A 26,233-nucleotide genomic window follows, 5' to 3' on the forward strand; every position below is an offset into this window, starting at 1 on the left:
GTCTTTTCTTGCTGTCATTTCTCTGTACAGTTATATGCACTACGTTGCGGACCTGGGGAACGGAGCCCACCTCATCAAGGGAAACTCCAACAAGCCCCTGAATGATAACCACTGGCACAATGTGATGATCTCTAGAGACTCCAACAACCTGCACACGGTCAAAATCGACACCAAAGTGACCACTCAGACCACCCTGGGCGCCAGAAACCTGGATTTAAAGGGTAGGCCTGGGCCACTGAGGTCAGCAATACAATCTCTGAATGTATTAAGTACTAACTGTATGCACATGTCTGCTGGGTAAAGGGGAAGTCCACCCATTTTAAAATGTTCATAATTCTTCTTTAAAGGAGTAGTCCAGCTTTTTTCAACCGTATCTCCATCTGCCGTATCTGTAGCAAGTCATCAGTTACCATGGACCATAATTTCGGTGCTTGGAAAAGAGCAGAAAACCAAGCCTCAGTTCCACAAAAGTTGAGACAGTATGTGAAATGCTAATAAAAACAGATAGCAGTCATTAGTAAATGGAAAATAACACAAAGCCTGGCAGATTTTGATTTGCCATAATGCAATGACAGCACGCACAAAAAAAATCTAATTTCATTATCCAAGAAATGCGTTGTAATAAATATTCTATCCCCATTTATTTGGGAAGGCCTGTGATTCCGTGGCTGCACCTGAGTGAACTGTATTGTCATAATGGTGCTGTTTCTGTGTTAAATCTAATGAGTGGAGATAAGTGGAAAAAACTAGTTACAGCCATTAACACAACATCCTTTATTTCCATAAATGATCTGAAAGTTTGGCTCTTCAGGCCACAGTACGTATGTCCACTGTGCATCAGTCCGTTTCAGATGAGCTCAAGCCCAGAGAACTTGGCGGCGTTTCTGGTCAATATTGACTTTATGTTGTTGACAGTCCTAACTTGATGAATTGACAACAGTTTGTCAAAGTATCTCTTTTTAGAACCATGCAATTTGTATAGAACCATTTCATGCTTAAATTTGGCTCTTTATAGGACAAAAAAGGTTCTTCTCTATTACAAGCTTGACATTGTAACAATAGCAGAACCCTTTTTGATGCTGTATAACTATTAAAACAGATTTTATGTAGAACCATGTAAAACACATTCTCCATCAATCTGAAGAATGATTTAAGTATAAAAGGGTTCTGTATAGAGGATATAGTGCTGTACAGAATCATTCCCTTTACCAAAGAACCCTTCAAGAGCTGTCTTTTTTAAGAGTGTAGGCCTTTCCTGGAGGATTCCTTATCAGATAAATGCTTTATCTATTGAAAATGTTTTTGAACATTTTACAACCTTGTCTTTGCTGTTGCAGACATTGATTTCAGAATGACTGTATATTAAAAATGTTTTGCCTTTGTATTGTTTTCATGTAAATGCTGGTAGATTAGATTTACAGTAACTGCTATCAGTTTTACTTGCTTTTCACATGCTGTCCTGATTTTGTGGAGCTGAGGTTCGTAGGTGCCAGCGGGCATTTCTGTATCAGTGAAAAGTATTTGGAAATGAAGCTGTAATTAATTACATCATCACTATTCAGGAGTCATACAGATCACTTATAGTAATCACTGCGCACCTCCAACTTTATAGAGGATGATCAAAGGTTTTTTTTAACCACTAGGGGGCTCCCAATGCTGATTTGATTTTGCACAGATGTGAAACAGCATGTGTTAAAAAGGAAAGGTAGCGTTTTTACAAACTGGGACTATGGAGCTTTTTATTGACTTGGCATGTGTATGCAAATCTTTAAATGAGGGGAGGCAAAATGAGTGTAGGCACACGGCAAAGTGCAGTGCAGTATGGGAAGCTTTGTTATTCTGGACGTCAGTAGCGCTGCGAGGTTAAAGGGTCATTTCTGCCATATGGCCAAACAGCAGAGCAGGCTTTCTGTGTTCTTGGCGAGATGTTGGGCAGTGAGTCATCCTGAGCCCAGCCATACCAGTGTAAATGGACACTGGGACACGTCACTGGGCTTGTCCTGCTGTAGGCTGCAGTAGCGCAGCATTCACAGAGAACAGCTTTTCCTCTCCTGATGCCCTTCTGTTTGACATGCTGATTCACACCGAGGTCAGAGCAGGCAGTGGTCTTCCAGTATAAGTACTGACCCCTGACCATGTGGACCATATCATAGCCAAACTGAGAGTGTTTAGGGGTCACTAAGAATAAAAATGTTGAAAGAGTCAGATGCATATGTTTATGGTTTTCTAAAAGCAATAACAATGATGACACTATTAGTGCTACTAATGATTAAAATAAACTAAGAAATATTAAATGAACATTATTATTATATATATTAAAAGAACAAAGATGCATCTTGTTTTGCTATTTGCTCATTCTAAATAAGTTTTAAATAAATAAATGACCATTTATTAATAAAAATAATTCATAAAACGATGCAACTTATTAATAAAAGAATACATCCCATTATTATTTGTATTGTTGCTGTTGTTGTTCAGGTTTTATATACAAAGATATGATGTCCTGTTATTTTGCTTGTACTGTTGCTGATTGTTGATCTGTGTAGATGAAGTTCTGTCAGCCTGGTCTAACTGTATCTGCAGCCCTGTAGAGTCACTCTTTCAGGAAATTAAATACAGTATGCAATAAAGCTGTAAAACGCAGCTCTAATCACAGAGTTGATTGTTGATGAACGTCTAGAGAAGCATCTTTATGCAGAGCAGTGACGAAGCTCACCTCTCACAGACAGTTTCCCAAGAGCTTTACTTTATCTGAGTTATCTGTTACTCACAAACTAAAGAGATGTTTTTATAGCAGGCGGTAAAAAGGCTCTGCTGTAAAGGCAGAAGAGAACCACAGATGTAAGTAATATTAAAACAGGCTTACTCTTTTATTATCGTTCTGGATAACAACGCAGCACTGTTATTGAAACGCTACATCTTTTGAATCGCGTCTGGTGGTAATACTAGGCAGTAAAGATGTTTTAGTGTCGGCTTTAGTATCTGCTCTAAAGGCCAGTGTGTGTATTATCCATATTCACCACTGGAGTGCAGTAGTGTCGTGTGACCACAGCGCTGGCCTCTGACCACATTCATTACTGAACGTAAAGCTTTAAGAGGGTGAGGGTGGTGGTTCAGCGTAGATTCAAATTGATTATAGTAATATTTAATTTTTAAATTGCTCTTATTTTGTGGCCAAAATAAAATTCTTAGGCTATTTAAAAAAGTAATGCTGAATTTAGGGGCCCATATAGTGGAAAACCAAAATTTGGTATATAGACATTGTCAAAGTTTCATAACATTTTAATCACTCTTCCGTCCAGACAGTCCCCATGTGGAAACCTGGCTGCAAAAAACAGTTTTGAATTCATTGGAATTCATTGGATTTGTGTTGTCATGACAATCAATACATTTGCCAACATCCGCCTATTGAGTCTACAGCTTTTAAGCCCACTCACACTGAAATCATAGCAAGTGTTTCAGCCTGGGCTGCAGCTTAAATGAGGAACAATACCAGGCAGCCAATTAGAACAAAGATCATTTACATATGTGCTTTAAAGGTACATGTAAAAAGCAGTCTGTTTAATTCTAAGGGATAAAGAAATGATGAATGACTGTTTCTGGTACATAAGCAAACACAATAAGTGGACCAAGACAAATGCAATTGGTGTGAAATGCATCATTCTAGACAACTTTACTCTGTGGTGATGGGAACCAGACGTCTGAAGTGTTTAGCGCCTCTATAAGCTTCATCACAGTAATTGCCTGACATAGTTATGAACACAAACACATTCAGGTGTGTTTGAAATCTGTTTTATGATGGAGGCTTCATGCAGGACCTTGTAAGGAAAAAAAATCCCCAAAGAAATAATTTTCGGGAACACTTTATTTGAAGGCTACCTACATAAGGGCTTCATGACGCATTCATAAGCACTCAATAATGTGTTTATGAAGCACTGCTTGAACATTTATTAAGTGCTTATGTCGGTTCTCGCCACCTGACGTAAGATGTTTTATGAAATAAATGACATTGTGCTGACATAATATGAATAAACATTGAACATATTTACATCTTTATACATATTTAAAACACTATGCATAACGATTTATGTCAGCATTCTTAAAACGACATTGTATTGATATCATATGTGGTTTAAGAGAGGAGAAGAATGACATGAAGCAAAAACAATACTTCACACATAAACCGTAAAAACAACCTTTATGTATTCATCCCTTTTGGTTCTCTGTCATAATCTGCCTTCTGATGTGATAGAAAATTGCATCCATCATCTTATCCATGCCATGGAGGGAAGAGGGGGTGGTTTCCAGGCGTATTTCACCTGATATCAATAGTGTCATCTTCAGATTGCTGACATAGTTATGCATAGTGTTTTAAATATGTTTAAAGATGTAAATATGTTCAATGTTTATTCATATTATGTCAGTACAATGTCATTTATTTTATAAAACATCTTATGTCAGGTTGCGAGAACCGACACAAGCATATAATAAATGTTCAAGCAGTGCTTCATAAACACATTATTCAGTGCTTATGAATATGTTATGAAGCCCTTATGTAGGTAGCCTTCAAATAAAGTGTTACCTAATTTTCTTTTTCTACAAATGTGTTATTTTACCATCATCAACATTGCACACTAAGAAGACCTATGTTGGGTCATAGTGTTTTGGGACTGAGTGAGACTTCAGTCACAAATTTGATGACTTGAGATTCGACAAAACCAAAAAGACTTTTGACTCCACTTTGACTTGAACACCAAATATTCTGACTTTGAATTGGCCTTGAGCTTTACGGCTTTTAAAGATTCAAGACCCAAAGTGGAAGAAACATGAGAGGAATCTGTCTGCAGACGCGCCAGAAGGAACCTGAGACTCAAGGATGAAGCTGAGCTCTCTCTATTTGAGCAATATTAACAGCTTTTGCTGTTAAAACAAGCACAGCCTTTACCGCGAGGCTTCATATTCAAATTCACCTTAAATAGCGCAGCAAGTGTGTTCCCATGGGAAACAGAAAATTTGAATACAAAGCCACCTTTAGCTTTGAATAATCACCATTGTTTTGCTGTCTTTTTTGTCAAATTTGTTCAGCTCAGTTGTTTTGCTTTCTGTGGTCTAAATTTAATTCATATTAGCAGTTGTTGTTAGCTTGCAGTGCTAGTTTTTATTTTAATCCTGCGCACCCTGCGAGCCTCATTTTTATCTAAATATAGTTTTTCTTAAATTTGTTCCTGAGAAGGGTCCTAAAAAAGTCTGCGTCAGATTCCTGATGTGGTCTTAAACCACAGAATTGTTTGTACCTTTGTGCTCGAGACTGAGTAGATTCTGTTCTTACCTAAGAACAAATCCCGAATAAGAAAACACTGGTTAATAACAGGCTTTAGGGAAAAAGTGTAGGTGGGTTTTAAGAAGAATTCTGTTCTTAAGAATGGTGATTGAGGCCCAGCCTTAGTAGAAATACTGATTTTGTATTTTATTTGAAAGGGTAAAAAATAATAAGATCCATAATATTTATCACAAGTTCTGTTATCAGTGTAAAAGCCTGAGAACAGAGTAGAACCTTTGAATGTTTTCAGGAATTTCAGAGTTTGTTAGCACTTGGTGTGTGCCCTCTTTGCTTTAATGACAGTGTGTGCTTATTTGAATACTTTTAAATAATTCATTTAACATTTAATTAGTTATAACCTTTTTTAATTTTTCAAGTTTCTTATTTCCAAGTCTATATGAAAACAATCCCATATTTTCATTGTGGTCTCAGCTTTTTGGACCCCACTGTATATACATTAAGTGTGTTTGTGTGTGTAAATACCCTGCTTACACATTACTTCTAATCTTTTACCGTCTACAGGAGACCTGTACATAGGGGGCGTGGCCAAAGAGATGTACAAAGAGCTGCCCAAGCTGGTGCACGCCAAAGAGGGCTTCCAGGGCTGCCTGGCATCTGTTGACCTGAACGGCCGGCTTCCTGACCTTATCTCGGACGCTCTCACCTGCGTGGGTCAGATCGAGAGGGGCTGCGAAGGTGAGGCCTGCGCTGGCCACCGGGTGGCCCTCTCAAACCCTTCTGTCTTTCTTCTTTCCCATTTTTTTTTATACTTGCAGTTAGTGCATTTGCTTTCTCTTGCGACTGGGAACAGAGTAACGTAGAGAGGTGTCATAAAGGGTTACAAAGGGTTACGCAGCAAACTCGGCCTGCAGCCCCACTCACAACAAGAAGTAGATTCATCAGACCGTGGCACGTCAAAAGTTTGGGGACACGTGCCATGTAAAAAATGATTTTTGGTCATGAGTTTGTTTTTCTTTGTCATGTTTGCAAAAAATGAACATATCGAAACTCATTCTTTAGGTAAATCCTTCTCTTTATACTAATGAAGACACTGAGCTGAGGGTTGAAGTAAACCCAACAGATTAGCACATGGTTTTGATTCTGGGGCGTAAGGCAGGAAGCCCTCTGTAGGCACATTTTTAAATTAGTCGAGGCTCTGGAGCGCTGCAACAAGTGTTATCCTGCAAGTGAAATCATTTAGATCTGAAATGATTAAGATAGAATGATAGAATTAAACAGGCTGCTTTTGTCACTGTGCCTTTAAGACAGATCTATGTAAATGAGTTCAGTAGCTGCCTCCTTTTGTTCCTTGTTCAGCTGAAACACTCCTTATAACATCAGCCTGAGTGGGCAGTGCTAAACAGCCATAGGCTGAACGGGCTGATATATGCAAATGTTTTTTTGTTTTTGGTTTATTTTTTAATGACATCACAGTAACAGTTAATTAAAAATGGGCAGCTAAGTTTCCATGTACGGGCTGGTTGTACTGGGGAGTGAACTATGTTTGACTTTAGCACTGTTTACATACTACAGTAATCTCTCATTTTAAAAAACAAGGATTTTTTTCAAAGTAAGAGGCCTTGAATGTATTTTTAGATATTTGTACTTGTTTTAGGTAATGTTAGTGAAATTATCTCACTCTGTTGGCAGATCATTTTGCTTATTTTGCTTTAAATTGAAATAATTCCCTGCCAACATAAAAAAAATGAACATTAAATTAAATAATAGTAATTATAAGCTATAAAATGTACTGTATTTTTGAATAAACAGTAAAATTCAAACGTTTCTCTGGAAATTTCAAAAGAATGCAGAATGTTCCCAAGTGTTTGACGAACGTTTATGTGTGTGTGAAACAAACTCAAATGGAAATTCCACCCATTTTTCAAAACATTTCTCTGCTCAGTTAAACAACTAAGACGGGAACGAAGTCATTCGTAGTGGTTTAGTGTGAAATGCTTCATTTTAGAGAAACTTGCACAGCCAGAATTGTTCACTGTGGTGGTGGTAGGAGCCAGACATCTGAAGAGTGTAGTGCCACTAAAAGCTTGTTCACTGAAAGTTCTACATGAACAGGTTATGAACACAAGGTCTGATGTCTGAGACGTTGTTTTATGGTAGGTTTAAGATGAGACTTTGACCTAAAACATGCTTATTAAGATCTGTTCATAGTGGAGAGGTACATATAAGCTTTTGCAGCAAAGTGTTTTTTGGACGTGGCACCCGTGGCTCCTATTACCACCACTGTAGAAATTTGAGTCAGTAAGTTTCTCCGTTTCTGAATGACTTTGTTTACATCTGAACCAGTGACTGGTGTAGAATGTTTTGAAAAATGGATGGGGTTTCCCTTGAAGAAATCAGTTCATGGCTTGATCTCATCTTCAAACACATGCTAGATGCAAGTGTGCAACTCTTTTGAGAAGCGTTGTTAAGCGTCCAACTGAGGAAAAAGGACGTGCGTGTTACTGAGAGAAGTCTGACAGGACTTACAAAGCATAGTCGAGAGCAAATGAACAAAAGTGAACTAAAAGGAGAAAAACGTGTGTGAATTATTGAACTGAGAGTGGATGGTGAGGACACACTCACAGGCTGGTATGCTGTAGATAAAAGAGTCCCTGTTTTTGCTTTAATGGTGACACATCCTGGACTTGATTAGGCCCCAAATGGCCCATCGTCTACATCTAAGAAGAACAAAAGTCACTTTTTTGGTGAATTATTTTGTAGTGTTCATATCAAAAAACTAGGCCTGCACAGTACTGTGCAAAAGTCAGAGACCTCCTTTCATTTATTTATATCCAGTCAAAGTGGTCATTAAGTACAAGTAGTTTGTTTCTCAACATATTGGGACAAAAGAGCAGAAAACATATTTGACAGAGATTTACACAGAAATGTCAACAGCTAAATACAATATCGCTGTTTTCAGTGTTCAGTGTGTCCACTCTTTGCCTTTATTACAGCTTCCATTCTTTTCAGGAGACGCACTTTGTTGAAGACTTCTGCAGGGAATATGTTTCCACACCTTCAAAGTTCAGTCTTAGAAGGTGGTTACATTTTCTGCTTCGCCTTATTCAAGCAATCCCAATTACAAATATCGACTCATCACTCCATGACACTACTCTGCATGTCAGACGAACAAATTCTCTTCCTTTATTGTCCGTTTCCTTTTCTCAGTAAGGGCTTCTTGACCGCCACACATCCTTCCAGACTCAGTAACTGCGTTCCAAAGCCTTGGCTGCAGCCGAGGTTGGGCAGGTTGTCGGTAGGACTGTCCTATGAGGACTCTTCCTTAGTGGCTTGTTAGTCACACAAATACAACAGTCCTAACGAAGCTCCGTGGTGACCCACCTCTTGCAACTCTGGCACAAATGGTGTGAGGGAGCTGGTGAGAGAAAAAGGAGCCTGTTGCATTGTGTTTGTTTTTTTGTTTCCGCACGGAAATGGAGAAGTTCTTATGTGGTGTATATGATATATGGAAAATGAAAGCTTGAATTAATCAGCCATTTTACACTTAATAAGGTAACAAAGATTAATTCAAGGACATGAGCAACTTACTTTTTAAAACAAGCTGTGCTTTGTTCTCCATCATGTTTTTAGTGCTCGTTTTTTCCTTTGCGTTGTTTATTTGCAGAGAACTGTAGGAGCCGAGGTTCTAGAGCGATACATCTGTTGCATCCTCAAACTTGCTTAGAACTAAGACTGCATTTCTAGGCTGTATATGAAGGCTGCTTCACTTTGGATCAGCCTGCTATGACGTAGCGGTGGAGAAATACAGCCTAACCCGGCTTCAGCTTACGCTTTGGAACCCAGCGTTGTTGGGTGGACAGAAACACCTGTGAAATGTTTCAGATCTGAATTAAGAGTGGGGCTTGATTTTCTCCTCTCTGTCAAAGATAAAAGCTGAAATGCTGTTTATCTGATGGGGACAGTGTTAATCGTCTACCGGGTCTTGCAGGTAGTTGTTAGGAGTCTCGTTTTCTTCTTGTATTACTTATTTATCTTTATACAATCTCAGAAATAAAAAGATGAGCCCATTTTGACTGGAAATTCAATAAATGAACGGTGATGTGTTGTTGGGACAGCACTGTATATGTATATAATATGATTTAGACCTAAATTATTTACATTTGTGGATTACATGTATTACTCACTTCTGGCCAGCATAGGGTAATTTAATCTTGCCACAAAATAACTTTTATTTATATCAATAAATAACACTATTTAGACATTTTCCTCATTGAATATAACTGCATTTGAGCAGAATTATGGGGGGAAACCATAATTATGTCCTTCTGTTGCCCTGCATTCACTGTTCATATTTTCTGGGATTGAGCTCAGACTCATTGAATAGACATTACTTATTGTTGTGTCATTCAGCAGTGAATGTAAACATTGTTCGCACACACATACGCATGAGCACACCCCCTCTGGCGGCCTTTATGGCTAACATAGTGTGAGTGCACTCTGCCGGGATGTTCTGAAGCTGCTGCTCCTGCCCTCCTGCCTTTCTTGCACCATTTTAGCATAATCATGTTACGCTCAGTGGATTATCGGTATTGTCAGAGTTATCTCTTATTTTACTCTCGTTTCGCTGCACCTCCTGCGTGCTCGTCGGATCGGAGAGTTTGCCAGGAGCAGCCTCCTCTTGAATAATGGATGCTGGATTCACTGTGGGGAATGCGCTCGGCCGGGTTTATTTTCGGGCCTCGTTCGGAATACATGTTAGTTTCCTTTATTTCTTTTTCTTTGCCTAGTATTAGATCTCACTGTCGTCCGTCCTTCTTTTATTCGCTGGTTCTCACGGTTTTGCGTTCTTCTGCGCTACACAACATTTACTGCTGTAGGCAGTTAACAGAGACTGTAGGCCTGGATGATGAATCAATACTGATGAATTTCAAAATTATACATTTTTTACATCACTGATAATAAAGTATGTCTTGGTAGAACTTCGCAGATCAATAATAAGTGGGTAATGATATGATCATTTTAAAGTAGCAAGTTGTACCAACGGGCGGCACGGAGGCGCAGGTAGCACTGTGGCCTCACGGCGAGGAGGGTCTGGGTTCGATTCCCCGGCCGGGTGACCGGGGTCCTCTCTGTGTGGAGTTTGCATGTTCTCCCTGTGTCTACGTGGGGTTCCTCCGGGTTCTCCGGGTTCCTCCCACAGTCCAAAGACATGCAGCCAGGCCAGTTGGACATGCTACATTGCCCCTGGGTGTGAGTGACTGTCTGTGTTTGTCTGTCTGCCCTGCGATGGACTGGCGACCTGTCCAGGGTGTATCCTGCCTTCCGCCCGATGACCGCTGGGATAGGCTCCAGCACCCCCCTGTGACCCTGAGGGAGAAACAGCTTAGAAAAACTGGAAGTTGTACCAACCTCAAAATTATAATTGTAAAATAAATAATAAGTTAGCAGTTGTAGGGGTAACATGTCAGTAATGAAATTACAAAATAATAACCTAACAATTGCATGCTAATATTCTAGTTGTTCATAAATAATTATTTAGTAATTGTAGCCCCAGTTAGTTAATAATAATTGACAAAAACAATGATGGCACACCTTAATTAACCTTAAATTAATATACGGAGCTTTCATGGAATCAGTGTATTAATATCAGACATCACGTTCCTTTTCATACTGTTTTATCTCATCATTTCAAATGATTATTTATTAAGTATAAAATAAGCATGCCATTATTAGACTGGTACCAATATTTTACCTTTTTATTACTGACTTGTTACTGCTACAAAACTAGAAAATTAGCCTGTTTCTTGGTTAGCACCATGTGTTACCACAATGTTACCATGTTATTACCCACTTATTGCCAAATCGGCAAGTAAATTGCTGCCATATTTTAAATGAAATGACACAGTTTTGTCCTAGATGCAGAATTAGCAGCCAAGGCTTACACTTTGGACATTGCCACTCTGGAACACTAGTTGGCAAAGTCTAGCCATTCACTAACAGCAGCATGGTGCAGGAGTAGTGTTTAGAAGCTACATGGCTATCTTTAGTGCCTTGACTATCAGGAAAAGAAGAGATCGAGGGGGGAAAGCTGGACATCCACTGCATCAACTTTATTCTCTTTTAATCTTTTAGTTCCTGTTTTTTGTTGTTTCAGCAAGAAGTCAACAAGAATCGGATATCACAGTTCATTCCATGATGTACTTCAGAGTGCAAGTCAGTGGTTTTTAAGGGGAAGATTATAGGAAAGCTAGAATTTTAATGAATTCATTATTAAATTTATACTTAACATGAGGAATTGTACTTAGCATGACCTTGAACATGATTCAACTAACAAGTTAAAAGGGAAACTTTGATATCAAATTAACTTTAAGGCAGTTTTGATGGTATGCATGATAAAAGTTGAATGTAAAATAAATGTATTCATTTATTTATTTTTCATAACTATTTGATACAATAGGTTATGGATTATACTAGATACCTTTTTTGCATAAGTATAAAATAATCTTTGACTTTCAGAAGTTTTTATTATCAGTTGTCAGTATCAAAAGATAAATGAACAAAATAATGATTTATATCAGAGTATCATCACTTTTGACCATATTGTCCAGCTGTGGAAGTGAATGGAAAAGCTGAGGCCATTTAATTATTGAAAATGAAGTCCCTTCAATACTGAATGCTGTCTGTCTGTCTATCTATCTATCTATCTATCTATCTATCTATCTATCTATCTGTCTGATTTTTATACTTGGTTGAATATAATGTCTGTCTGTCTGTTTTTCTAGCTGTATGTCAGTGTCCAGTATTCAGTACTTCTACTAACTTCTGATATTTCCTCCTTTTTCTTTCCTTGATTGGTTTTGGCTGACAAAAGTTGCAATGATGAAAGCTGACCTACAAGGTAGATAGCTTTGTTTGTTTGAAACTCAGTTTGAAACCGCTGCACCCGCTACCTCGCACCTTCATCACCGCCATCATCACCATCATCCTGAATTGGGAATCCTGTACGTTCAGTTGTCCACTCACCTTTTGAATGGGATGGAATGGATTCCTCTGTACAGAATGCAAACGTCTGTCTTTGTATTTCTGGCCATGGGACTTCACTGACTCTTTACCATTCAGTTCAGTTTTCCACACTTTTCTTTGTTTCTCCTGCCATCGTTATTTTTTTTTCCCAGGAGCATGCTCTCAATACCAACTGCATGCAAATGCTTACACACTGCCAGCAGAGTTTTGTGTGTCAACACTATTGAGATTATAAGTAAAACTAAAATTGCTTTAAATTTCATAATGTCTACTACTGCCATTGCTTAAAAAGACAATAATTCAGTAACACTGCAGAACCTCAGAAACCCCACACTACTAAGACAGCTATAATAACCATAATCATAACCTAAAATGCACAAGCATTTTTAAGCATTCCATGCTGTTTTCCCAAAGCATATGCCATTTAGCTGCTACTAATACATTTGTAACTTATGAGTGTTACCATGTACTTACATAATGGCTGATAATAATAAGATAATAACAAAAACTAATAGTAACAGCAACCTAATGACTCATAAATGACTCATAAGTCATTTCACTAACATTTCACTAACATTTCATTAACATTTCTCATGAAGGTAGGGTAGATGGACAGACTTACGGAGAGAGCTTCAGACAGACAGACATGCTCTTTTTCTTTTGCTTTGGCTATTCTCTCTCTCTCTCTCTCTCTCTCTCTCTATCTTTGATATTCTCTCTCTCTCTCGCTCTCGCTCTCTGATATTTTCCCTCTCTCTCTTTTACATATATACATGCACACACATTATTTATACAGCTGGCTGAGCAGGTGCATCAGCAGATGCACAACCTACAGTGCAGCTGTTTTCTAAAAGATGATGAATGTATATAATTCTTGCCTATTAATTGCTTTATGTTTGTACAGAGATGGCACTGATCAGATACTAGGTATCTGTATCAGGCCAGTATCAGCAAAAAATGCTGGAATGGATATCCGAGGGGCAAAAAGAATGACTCTGATCTTATCCTAACAACATCTTATTATCCTAAGTAAGGCTAAATGTTATTATTACCACCTTTGTTATCTGATTTGTATTCTTCTACTGCTTCTTTTTCTTCTCCTTCTCCTTCTTGTTCTTCTTCTTCTTATTGTTACTATTATTATTACCGCTATTATTATTATTTATTAATTTTCTGTGAAACACATCCCACAGGTTTTGAAACATCAACACCGTTTTAACTTGGGAATGTTGTCATCAGACATGTAGTTTTTGCATAATGATTGGTAAATGGCACTTTCCCCCCCAAAATTAACAACTGGGGAGGGGGGGCAAAAACAGTGTTTATCTCATGATGATAAAGCTTCACCTTATTAAACATATTCAATGCAATAACAATGGTCTAGCAACACCCTACCTTAGCAAACACCTGGAATGCTAGGGTTAGGTTCGGTATTTGGAACATAATCGTATCGTATCCTATTGCAGTTATATTTTTACGTTACGCTGACTCAACATACACCTTACTCTGATTCCAGGCTTTTTATTTAAAACTTTCCTTTTTTTTATTAATTAATTAATTTATGAAAGGTCCAAATATTTACCGTTTTGCACTGTTTGTACCTTAATGAACAAAAATAAGTAAACAAAGACTAAATAAATGAAACATAGTTTGACCAGGGACACCCAAACACACACACACGCACACACACACACGAAAGTTGCACATGTTCGACTACAGTGTCTTTGTATTCGCACAGGCTTCTGCTAGCATTTGTAGCAATGTCGTCACATTGTACAGCTAATTCTAAAGCTTAGTACTTTTTAAAGAGAAGGATTAAAGATGAAAGATTCAACATTGATATCGTTATTGGAAAACAAAAAGCTGAATCTTGCCATCTCTTAATTTGGTATAAGCATGAACTAAACTTCCGTGTTGTACTAAGAACTTTGTGAGGATCAAATCGACATAAAACTGTTATAAACTCCATAAACTGTTCTAAATCTGCATTAAAGTCAGACTGAATTTGTTCTGCATGACTGTGTTTCTCTGTTTGTTCTTTTGCAGGTAGCGTAGACTTTTTGCACCCTCTTTGTGAGCCCTATGCATTTTATGTCTTGGCCTTATGCATTAATATGTGTATATACACTATATGTCCAAAGGTTTGCTCATTTGCTTTGAGGTCAAGGGTGTTAATAAGGAGATTTCTGCTGTAGTAAGAACCACTTCTCTAATGGGAAGGCTTTACAGTAGACGTGAGAACATTGGTGTGAAGATTTGATTGCATTTAATGATTCACAAGAGCATTAATGGGGTCAGGTACTGATGTTGGAGGAATAATTCTGGATCACAGACGCCACTCCAGCTCACCCCAAAGGTATTGGATGGAGCTCCATCACTCCAGGGAACACAGTTTCACTGCTCCACAGATCAATGCTGGGGGGCTTTCTACCTGATGTTTTTCAATTGGCATGATGAATTCTGGCTCCCATTCTATTGGCAGTGCTTTTATACAGAGGTTAATTAACCAGCTATAGATGAGCCTTAAAGTAATTGAAGTGAATATGACGAAGTAATTAATTAGAAAAGTTCTTAATAGATAGATATTAATGAATTTCATTAGCATTGGCGGTATCTGGGACTTGAGATTGTGTCTACTTCAATTCCCCTCGCCATATGGTTGATCCATCTTTATCAAAATTAATATTCCTTGCAAAAAAAGAGCAGTTTTTAGTTTCACACTTCTGTTCTGCTTTGATTGGTCTTATGTGTCTCCCACTGTGTGTGTGTTTGTGTGTGTGTTACTGTGTATTAGCAAGCATGGCCTATATTAGACGTTTATTTGTCACGTATCTGTTTGCAAATATTTTATGGGTGTAATGATATAGAAGGTTTCACAATATGTTATGTGCTTTTAACATACAGAGGTGAAAACAGTACGTTTTAAATACAGAGACAAAAAACTAAATACCAGCAAAAACTCCATTATTCAAAAGTTTGGAGTTTAAATACACTACCATTTAAAAGTTGGGAATTCAAAAACTCTACCATTCATATGCTTGGAATTTAAATACATACAGTTTAAAAATTTGGGAATTTAAATATACGATCATTAAAAAGTTAAGAATTTAAATACGCTGCCATTCAAAGGTTTGGAATTAATATTCTACCCTTCAGAAGTTTGGAATTCAAATACCATTCAAAAGTTTGGAATTCAAATATTCTACCCTTCAAAAGTTTGGAATTCAAATACCATTCAAAAGTTTGGAATTCAAATATTCTACCCTTCAAAAGTTTGGAATTGAAATACCATTCAAAAGTTGGGAATTTAAATACACTGCCATTCAAAAGTTTGGAATTCAAATATTCTACCCTTCAAAAGTTTGGAATTGAAATACCATTCAAAAGTTGTGAATTTAAATACACTGCCATTCACAAATTAAGAATTTAAATACTCTGCCATTCAAAAGTTTGGAATTTAAATACTATTCAATAGTTGGGAATTTTAATACACTACTATTTGAAAGTTGGGAATTCACACACATTATCATTCAAAAGTTAAGAATTTAAATACTCTGCCTTTCAAAAGTGGGGAATTTAAATACTCTACCAAAAATTTGGTATCAACATGAGCAGATCTGTCACACAATTTTTTTTTTTTACTTTTTGTTTTACTTTACCTCATTCCATACTTGTGTTAAAATTTCACAGTGAATGCACAAATATAAATAAATTGACCAAAATGGCTTTGAAAAAAGATCTTGTTACATCAACTTATATTACATGTTTTTCCCCTTTACCTGTGAAGTTCTCATTTGTATGTTCCAGCTGCAATAATATACAAAGATAACTTATGCAGTCTGGATTTAAATATTACAAACAATTTGCCAGGAATTGTTTTCAGATGTTTTAAATGATGAATAATAAACAAGTATATGTATTTGTAGTTTCTCAGCTTTAGGTTCAAGTTATCTGCCTTGAGATTGTTCTCCACCTTTGAGATGTGATGAATTATGTGTGTTACTTTTCATCGGTATACAGCTGTCTTGGTCATTTTGCATACATAATGTACATTATCCTAGACCCATCTAAATGCCTTCATTTTCCTGAAAGCTGAGAAGTTCAGGGTGAGCATATTAGAATCATTTTATGCATTTATCATCAACAAATTAGTTTTGTTGTTATTGAAATCATTCCAAACTTTTGATCGGTAGTGTACACACAAAGTTTAAAATGCTTGTAGGTGTAGTGGAGGGAATTGTTTTCTTTCTTTCTTGGTTGTTTTAGGAATGTATAATAGAACGGATGAAACCATTCTAACTAAGGTCAGTCTGTCTGATATGACAAATATATTTATATCTTTTGCACTGTTTTATGTTATATGTTTATATACAGTAACAGGGTATTTCCAAGCGGAAAGAAAGTTTGTAACCTGGTCAGGGCTCAGAAGCAGAATCAAAAGAATTCTGCCTCAAGCAGAACCGTTAACATTCCTTGCCTTAAAACCACCAGCATTCCTAACTTGTTTCAACATTCCTCAACTGGTTATGGTTAAATTAATTCGATTCCTTTTCCGTAGGCTGTTTGCAAGCCTAATCTAATACATTATGTTTGTATTGATCATCTACAGCCTAATCACCAAGATTCCACATAAGTTAGTGGCCTACATAGATAGGAAAATAATGGGCCTCATTCACAATGTTCTTAAGAAGCGATTTCTGCTTAAAACTTAATGCAGCTTTCACAAAGATTCTGTCATTCACCAATGCTTTCCTATTCGGGACTTCTACACAGAATCTACACACACTCAAGAGCACAAAGGCGTAAACAGTTCTGCGGTTTAAGAAAACATCATGAATCTGATGGACCTTTCTCAAGAACAAGCTTAAGACAATACTTAGGAAGACATTGGTGAATGAGGCCCAGTGTTATTAACCACAGAAGATTTCAAATAATGTTTCTGTATGGGAACCGTTAAGAACGAGTATGCTTTTAATTCTGTTTGGAGCCCTGAGCCTGACACTCAGAGCTGAAAGAAATTAGATGTGGACGCTGAACTCTCTCTCTCTCTCTCTCTGTTGTGCATGTTCTTTCTCTTTCACTCTCCAGGCCCAAGTACCACTTGTCAGGAGGACTCTTGTGCGAATCAGGGTGTGTGTCTGCAGCAGTGGGAGGGCTTCAGCTGTGACTGCAGCATGACTTCGTTTGGGGGGCCGTTGTGCAACGATGGTAAGTGACCTGGATCAGCCGTCTGCACTTTTCATCTCAATTGAAGCAGAGAGTCTGTTAAAGACAGACCGCCTCCCAAGTTATCAGTTGTAGTTAGTTAGGTGGTACGGTTGGGCCATGTTACTGCAAATTCTAATTTCAGAAAATGATCGTTACTATTGAAAGTTATATGAAGGTAATGTAGATATGAGAGTGAGGAACTGAGGTGTGGAGCCACATACAGTCAGTTAAAGCCTATGAAGTAATGCATGGGACTCTAGGCCATAGCGTTTGTGGACCGTAAAAAACATGAATGGAAGGTAAGTAGAATCGGCTTGAACAGCTCGCTCTGTGACTCTCCCAATGCAAATCTTCCTGTTTCGCCATCCTCTCCCAGCCTGCAGCCATCACAAATTGCCTCTCTGACATTTCAAAGGTCATCGGAGATGTGTGAATTCCATTTTAGATGCCTTACGCTGTAATTAGAAGGCGATGACAAGTCCTGACCTACAAGCTCCATTAGTCAATATTGTCCAAGAGTCAAACAAGCAAAACTGCCTGTGTAAAGAATATAAAATATAAAAAAGCTGCTCAATTGTCTATTAATATTAATATCTTTGCTTCTCTTTGTCCTCTGCTTAACACCTAAAGGTAACCCAGATTTATTTCCATTTCTGCACAATTCAGTTTAATTAAAAAGCATCCGTCTACTGCTCTTCTAATCCAGTCTCTGTATTTTTAACGTCAATTTTGACATCAATAGAGATTAAATTAATTAAAAGCTTTCAAATGCCTGGTGTTGGCTGAGGTCTTCTACTTCCCCATTTCAGAAAATCATTAAGGTCCATACAGACTAGCGAGGGAATCTGTGTGATCCTCTTGTGTGTGGTGTGTGCAAACTGACCAGATGGACTGGACTCTAGAACCCTTAGGGAAAGTGGAGAGGACAAACGATTGGAGTGGAAAAAACGGCTGTGTGCAGGGACGTTTTAGCAATGGTGTATTGGATTTGTTCATTCATTAATGACTGTGATTAGATGATTATAATCTTTATTTTTAGAGGTAGCAGTTGTTGTAGTAGCACTATTCTGAGAACAATGGACTGGCCAGACCTCAACATCACCGTATGTGTTTGGATTACTTGGATTGTGAGAAACAGAAAGTGGAACCAACTTCTAACACTGAACTTTGGCCCTGCAGATTTCTTGGCAAAACTGTCTGGAAGCAAGTTTCCAGAAAAAATGAAAGCTGTAATAAGCGTGAATGCAAAAAAGAGAAAAAAAAGTAGTTAATATGGTTATATTATTTAAAATGTGTCTTTCCTGACACTGAAAATAAAGAACTTAATTACAATTTTGAGTTGAAATTACATAAATGAAATGTGGTCTCTGACTTTTACACAGTACTGGAAGTTAAAACCATAGTTTACACTTCTAGCTATGCTGGTACTAGCAGTTTACTCAATGGCAGGGCTGCGCAAACGTGGCCCCAGTGGGCCACAATTGAGAGACCAATTCTTGTTTTTCTTTTAAAATTTTAAATACTATTAGGAACACAGCATGTAGCCTGAGGTTACATAAAAATATACCAGCCTTGATATCATGAAGTCACCACTGACTGCGCTGCCCCTGTACCGAAGGAAATGTAACTATTAATATGATGCATTCATAACTCAGAGCTTAAATCGCTACTGCCTTCTTTCTTTGCATTGTTTTGTCTTTTTGACCCACAATGCAAATTATTCTTTGGCACCAAAAGACAAAATGTTTGGAAACCCCTGCTTTAAGAGATTTGTCAACCACGTTTTCCCCTTCATACTTTCCATTTACCGACATTAAGACAAACACATACTCTTTAAATCATGTATTTAAAGTAATCATGTATCTTGCAAGGCCCCTAACTGCACTTTTGCACAATTTTGCATAGGCTGTTTACACTAGATTAAATGAGACTTCTACTAACATTCTTTAAAGCTTGTCTAAACCTGCCACAGTATCTGTAAATGAACATATTTGTAGGAGGACCATTTGCATATTTTCCAGAAAATATCATTTAAATTTGTGAAAAAAAAAAGCTGTGAGACCTTCTCAGGCACTCGTACAAGGCTGATGAATAACGAAATTATGTCCACCCTCTGTTTCACCACTAGCTCTCTGAAATTGAACAGATGGCCTTTCGTGAACCACAACCGGGAAGCACCCAGAGGAGTCGTTCAGACATTAGAGAAGGAGAGAAAAAATAAACTCAAAAAGAATGAAGGCCATTTTCCAAACAAAGGTCAACCAAAGTATGTGTCCCAGTGCAGGGACGATAGCTTGATGGCAGCAGTTTGGGTAGTTCTTATGCATTGGAGAGCTTTTCAGCAGGTTACTGAGATCATACAATGCACAACTTTGGTAAACTGGTGAAACTCAGTGATAGTTTTCATAACATTTGAATTGGGTTCTGCGTGTTAATGAGGTTCATGATTAACAGTGGGTTTCCCATCTTTTAAACATTTGCTTATGAGTTTAAGAAACAGATTTAAAGCTTGTTCCTGCGAAAGTGTGAGTAGTAAATTGATGTTACGAGCCAAGTGTTTTGCTTAATTCAGTCTCTTTTGATTGTTCCAGGATTAATCCAGGTTTAGATACTCTGACTATGATTAATCCAGGTTTAGATACTCTGACTATGATTAATCCAGGTTTAGATACTCAGGCTATGATTAATCCATACTTGGATACCCAGGCTATAATTAATCCAGTCTTAGATATTTAGACTGTGATTAATCAAGGTTTAGATATTCAGGCTGTGATTAATATAGGTTAAGATTCTCTCACTGTGATTAGCCCAGGTTTAGATATTCAGGCTGTAATTAATCCATATTTAAATACTCAGGCTGTGATTTGTCCAGGTTTAGATGCTCAGGCTATGATTAATCCAGGATTAGATTCTCTGACTGTGACAAATCCAGGTTTAGATTATCTGGCTGTAATTAATCCAGGTTTAGATTCTCAGGCTCTGATTAATCCAGGTATAAATACTCAGGCTGTGATTAATCCAGGATTAGATTCTCTGACTGTGACAAATCCAGGTTTAGATTATCTGGCTATAAATAATCCAGGTTTAGATTCTCAGGCTCTGATTAATCCAGGTATAAATACTCAGGCTGTGATTAATCCAGGTTTAGATTCTCTGGCTGTATATAATCCAGGTTTAGATACTCAGGCTATAATTAAACCAGGCTTAGATACTTAGGCTGTGATTGATACAGATTTAGATAGCCAGGTTGTAATTATTACAGGCTTAGATTCTCTGACTGTGACTAATCCAGGTGTAATGAATCCATGTTTAAATACCCCAGCTGTGATTAATCCAAGTTTAGATTCTCTGACTGTATTTAATCCATGTTTATTTGATTAATCTTCATGCATGTGCACATGATTAATCTTCTTGCATGAGTATGAGTTCCTAAAAAGGAAAAAGAAATTACACTACTGTCCATATATATATATATATATATATATATATATATTTTGGCCCACCCTTTGCAGCTAAGACAGACACTGATGTTGGAGCCTAGCTCACAGTCTCTGCTCTAATTCATCCCAAAGGTGTTCTATCAGGTTGAGGTCATAATGGTCAATCATCTTGGTGCTGAAGCATTAAGAGTTCCTTTCACTCAAACTAAGGGGCCGAGCCCAACTCCTGAAAAATAATCCCACACCATAATCCCCCTCTACCAAACTTTACACTTGGCACAATGCAGTCAGAGAAGTACCGTCTCCTGGCAACCGCCAAACCCAGACTCATCCATCAGATTTCCAGATGGAGAAGCGTGATTGGTCACTCCAGAGAACACGTCTCCACTGCTCTAGAGTCCAGTGGTGGCGCTTTACACCACTGCATTCCACGCTTTGCATTGCGCTTGGTGATGTAAGGCTTGGATGCAGCTGCTCGGCCATGGAAACCCATTCCATGAAGCTCTCTACACTGTTCTTGAGCTGATCTGAAGGCCACATGAAGTTTGGAGGTCTATAGTGATTGACTCAGACTCAAAGTCGGTGACCTCTGCGCACTATGCCCCTCAGCATCCGCTGACCCCGCTCTGTCATTTTACGTGACCTACCACTTCGTGGCTGAGTTGCTGTCGTTCCCAATCACTTCCACTTTGTTATAATCCCACTGACAGTCGACTGTGGAATATTTAGTAGTGAGGAAATTTCACGACTGGGCTTGTTGCACAGGTGGCGTCCGATCACGGTACCACGCTGGAACTCACTGAGCTCCTGAGAGCGACCCATTCTTTCACTAATGTCTGTAGAAGCAGTCTGCAGGTCTAGGGGCTCGGCTTTATACACCTGTGGCCATGGAAGTGATTGAAACACCTGAATTCAGTGATTCGGATGGGTGAGTGAAAACTTTTGGCAATATAGTGTGTGTGTGTGTGTGTGTGTGTGTGTGTATGTGTGTGTGTATGTGTGCACATCTTCAAAATCTATTTGTGTAGTATATGTGTATTTGCTGAAGTGTTAATATTTGAATAATTAATTAATTACATACTGTGTGTGTGTGTGTGTGTGTGTGTGTGTGTGTGTATGTATGTATATATATATATATATATAAAAAGCTTTCATAACTATATTAAAACCATGATGTTGCCACTGCCAGGGTTAGATTCCACTCATCTTAAGGTTAGCTTGGTAAACAAGAAATACTGCATTGTGACAATAACGATATCTGTGCTTTAAAATTGTAATTTACTAGAACCCGAAATGAGCTAGCAGTCAATAGCAATACACAATTAGCCCGATTTAAATGTATATAAATAAGACAGCATGTAGTCGTCACTGTTACTAGATAGCCTCTATTTCAATTTTAAGTCCATCAACCAGCAAGATGGGAAAAAAATCTCAAAGAAAACCTGATTTGGGTCCCTAAAAGGCTAAAGCCGATCCTGCTTGGACTCCAGCGCGTCTTTTCAAACTGCTGCTAACACAACTTCAGTGGACAGTTCAACACACTTTGAGGAGAATGCTAACTGCTTCCAGAGCAGTTGAAGATGATACCTATGTATGTGCATTCTGTGGGGATTTAGCAAGTTGTTTATTGGGAATACTTTGATTTTACTCTGTTTTTCATCCCAAAATGATTTTCTTGTCTGAACAAGGTGAGGAATTCATCAAACTAGGTGTCGGATATGGATGCAGCTTGTTCAGGCGCAGCCCTTGTTGCTATTTGGACGTTGTGTATAACAGATTAAATTGAAGACAAAGGTCTTCATTAGTAGTAGGGCACCTGTAGTAATGCATTCTCACACTTTACAACTTTTTACAACTAAATTACTTTATTAACAACCAAGCAGATGGCAAACCAGCTCATTTTAAACAGCCGGGCCACTTTTGGCCTTGCCTGCCACTAACACTGCACAACACCTATCACACTGTATGAAGATAATGATGTTTATGAATAAAGTTTAATATCTTTTTTGGAAGCTCTGATGCAGTTTTGCCTGACAGTGCCTGTGCTTTTAATGAAAGGGGCTTGGATTTATTAGATAAGAAGGAAATATCCTGTATCTGTAGCAGTTTAATTAATTCTGCCTCAGTTTCTCTCCAGTAATGAAAAATCGCACTGGATATTATAGTAAGTCTCTCAAATCAGAGCTAATGTTCGTCTGTACTGTGAGGACACCATGCGTTCTCCTGCAGCAGATGAGCTCTCGTAAACAGCAACAGTTTGCTAAAGTTTTTGCATTAATTGCTAAATACACAACATCTGTATACACAACATCTAACTTGAGCAGACATTAGTTTTACGAGGATCCAGTTTGTTAGCATTAGCATTAACATCTCATGTAACAGAGATCTAAAGGGCAAGTAACCCGTTTAGCTCATTTGTAGTCCACATCATGTTGTTGCTGTTATCTGCGTATGATTAAGTGACCCTTATTAGTCCCACAATGGGGAAATTTCACCTCCGCATTTAACCCATCCATGAAGTGAAACACCACATACACACTAGTGAGCACACACACACACTAGGGGGCAGTGAGCACACTTGCCCGGAGCGGTGGCCAGCCCAATCCGCAGCGCCCGGGGAGCAGTTGGAGGTTAGGTGTCTTGCTCAAGGACACCTCAGTCATGTGCTGTCAGCTCTTGGGATCGAACCGGCGACCTTCCGGTCACGAGGCCGGATCTCTAACCTCCAGCCCACGACTGTGTATGTAAATCACACATGACAGTGTATGTTATTGTGCTGTGATAAATCATCTTGAACCATTTAGTCTTGATCTTTTCTTGGTCGTTCCTAACAAAATCTCAGTCTTGTCTTGATTTAGTTCTAAAAGTTTGTAGATTTACTAAAAGAGGCACTAATTACTGATGACCATAAGACTCTTTGGGCTGGTGGAGGTGGCTAGTTTAGCAGGACTAAGTACTTTCATGCAAATGAACGCATGCTCAACTCTGAAATTGACATATGACCATCAGCGTATGAACCCCTGATTTAATCGCTTTGTATTGACATTTCTGACGGGTAGGTTAAAATTCTTCAGAATTGTTTATTTCCTCTGTCTATTAATGACAGTATTGGTATGTCTGTATTTAGACTTTTTATGTCAAAAGTTTGATCTGATCTAAAAAAAGTACTTGTTTCTCAAGATCTTAACTTAGAAGGCCAATGACTTCTTATATTGAAACAATCATTCATTTTCTCATAACTTTGACTTGGTGTGTTGCGATAAAGAGTTATCAAGGTATAATTCATTTCATACATGAAAACTCGTCGTATTTCAGTAAAAGTTGCCATTTTGAATGAACATTGTTCCTAAACATCTGCTCCTTGGTCTGGTTTTCATCTTGGTTGGTACAGGTCTTGATTTGTTTTTGTCTTGGTTTTAACTGAGATGGTCTATCTAGGACTTCACTGGTTGAGTTGTAACAACAGCTTACGAGCCTGATTTCTTAGTAGCCAGTATGATCTGTATAGCTATATTACTTTGTTTTTTTTAAAGCAACAGACAACAAGTACATCTGGCAAGGGAAAGTTTGTGAATGATGGTTGAAAGATTGCAGATCATTGTTAATTATTTTTGATACATTGATTGGGTTTATATACAGTACTGTGTGAAAGTCTTAGGCACCCAAGACACATTTACAAAATCTATTTATTTGTGTAGTTTGTGTTTATTTGCTGAGAAGTGTTATATGAATAAACAAAATGTATATAACATTATATATATATATATATATATATATATATATATAGAGAGAGAGAGAGAGAGAGAGAGAGAGATTTTCTGGATGTGAGTGTGATTAACCATTGTCAAACCTCTCCTCGATTAAGCCCAGTACAAGCAGCTCCTGGTTTGACCAATCAATGCTCAGTAAATTGAGCTCATGATGTAATTGATGATATTAACGAGTCTCTGTGGCGGCTGTGAAGGTGTCAAGGAAAAATATGGACCCAAGAAATTCTTGTTACTTTTTATTGTTTTTTTTTGTTTATTTGAATTATGAATACGACTTTATTCTAATGTATATTGTGTTAAACTCACTGCTGAGGTCAACTGTTAAAAATTCTAAAACCTTCGCCCAGTACTGTAGTAATTCCAGGTGTTGGCATGATGTTGCTACAAGCTTGTGAGGGTTTTCCAGCTTATGAAGCTTATTGTTAGGGGCATTGCTTGGTAGTTGTTAGGTGATTGGTGAGATGTTACTGCGGTCTCCTGGGTGGTTGTTAAGGCGTTGCTTCAAGGTTGCTGGGGTACTCCATGTTAAGATGTTTCTTGGTAGTTGTTAGGTGATTGGTAAAGTGTGCCAGACTATTGCTACGCTATCCCAGGTGGTTGTTAAAATGCTGCTACAAGGTTTCAGTATTCCAGATTGTCAGGGTGTCGCTTGGTAGTCTTTAGGTGGATGATAAGGTGTTACTATGGTCTCCCAGGTGGTTATTAAGGTGTTGCTATGGTATTTCAGGTTGTTAGATTGTTGTTTGGTAGTTGTTAGGTGAATGGCTGTTACTGTGGTATCCCAGGTGTGTAAGGTGTTGCTACTCTGTTGCTATGAAAACAAAGCCATCTTAGTAACATTTATTTATTCACTCTTTACCTTAAGCATGTACTTTTGCAGTGGAAATCAATGCACTGATATGAAACACGTGTCTTCACATTAAGGTGACATATATGGCAAGATATAGGAACAGCATTTACTGAGCGAATATCATCCAAATCGTGCACGCCTAGTCCTGACTGCAACACTGGTAGGCTGTTAGTATTGTGAATGTAGTGTAGTCTGGTTTGCTGTTGTAGACACATATTTTGCCTTCAGACAAATATATTTTGGACTTAGTTGTTTCATGTTACTTCTCTAAAGCCTCTCTTAGTGAGTTGTTTTTCTCTCAGTAGCAGACTGTTAGAGAAAAAGCAGTGAGAACTGTCTGAACCATCACACACTGACTTTGTTAGAAACCCAGACCCACTCTTCAGCACTCACAGGAGGGTGCGGTGTGTGTTTACACACACGTCTGACTCTGACCGGCGGAACAGCCTGAGAGGAAATGAAGCCAGACTTCAGTTGAGGCACAGAATTTCTAAAATGACTTCCTTTTTAAAGCTTGGAGGCTTGAATTTATGATGTCTCAATACTTTTTGAAAGCATTTTTGAAATCAGTAAAACATGTTAATGTACTGGTAGCTATCTGTCAAGTGTCCTTTGCAGTTTTTATCGTAGCCACAATGCTACTAACATGTATACAATACAT

At 38.1% G+C, this 26,233-nt stretch overlaps 1 protein-coding gene across 22 annotated transcripts in view; it reads left to right on the forward strand.

Annotated features, from left to right (window-relative positions):
- Window positions 1-26,233, forward strand: part of LOC108443646 (neurexin-1a-like) — a 537,123-nt gene that overhangs the window by 265,995 nt on the left and 244,895 nt on the right. For 14 of the 22 annotated variants that reach the window (XM_037532658.1, XM_037532651.1, XM_037532660.1 and 11 more), the window contains 3 exons: window positions 31-221; window positions 5,843-6,016; window positions 17,393-17,512. In XM_037532658.1, coding sequence (XP_037388555.1) covers window positions 31-221; window positions 5,843-6,016; window positions 17,393-17,512 — 485 coding nt within the window. Of the gene's footprint in view, window positions 1-30; window positions 222-5,842; window positions 6,017-12,152; window positions 12,180-17,392; window positions 17,513-26,233 lie in introns of all 22 variants that reach the window. The other 8 variants (XM_037532641.1, XM_037532643.1, XM_037532657.1 and 5 more) reach the window with 1 other exon arrangement.

This window comes from Pygocentrus nattereri, chromosome 22 (assembly GCF_015220715.1).
Source record: "Pygocentrus nattereri isolate fPygNat1 chromosome 22, fPygNat1.pri, whole genome shotgun sequence".
Classification (NCBI taxonomy): Eukaryota; Metazoa; Chordata; class Actinopteri; order Characiformes; family Serrasalmidae; genus Pygocentrus; species Pygocentrus nattereri.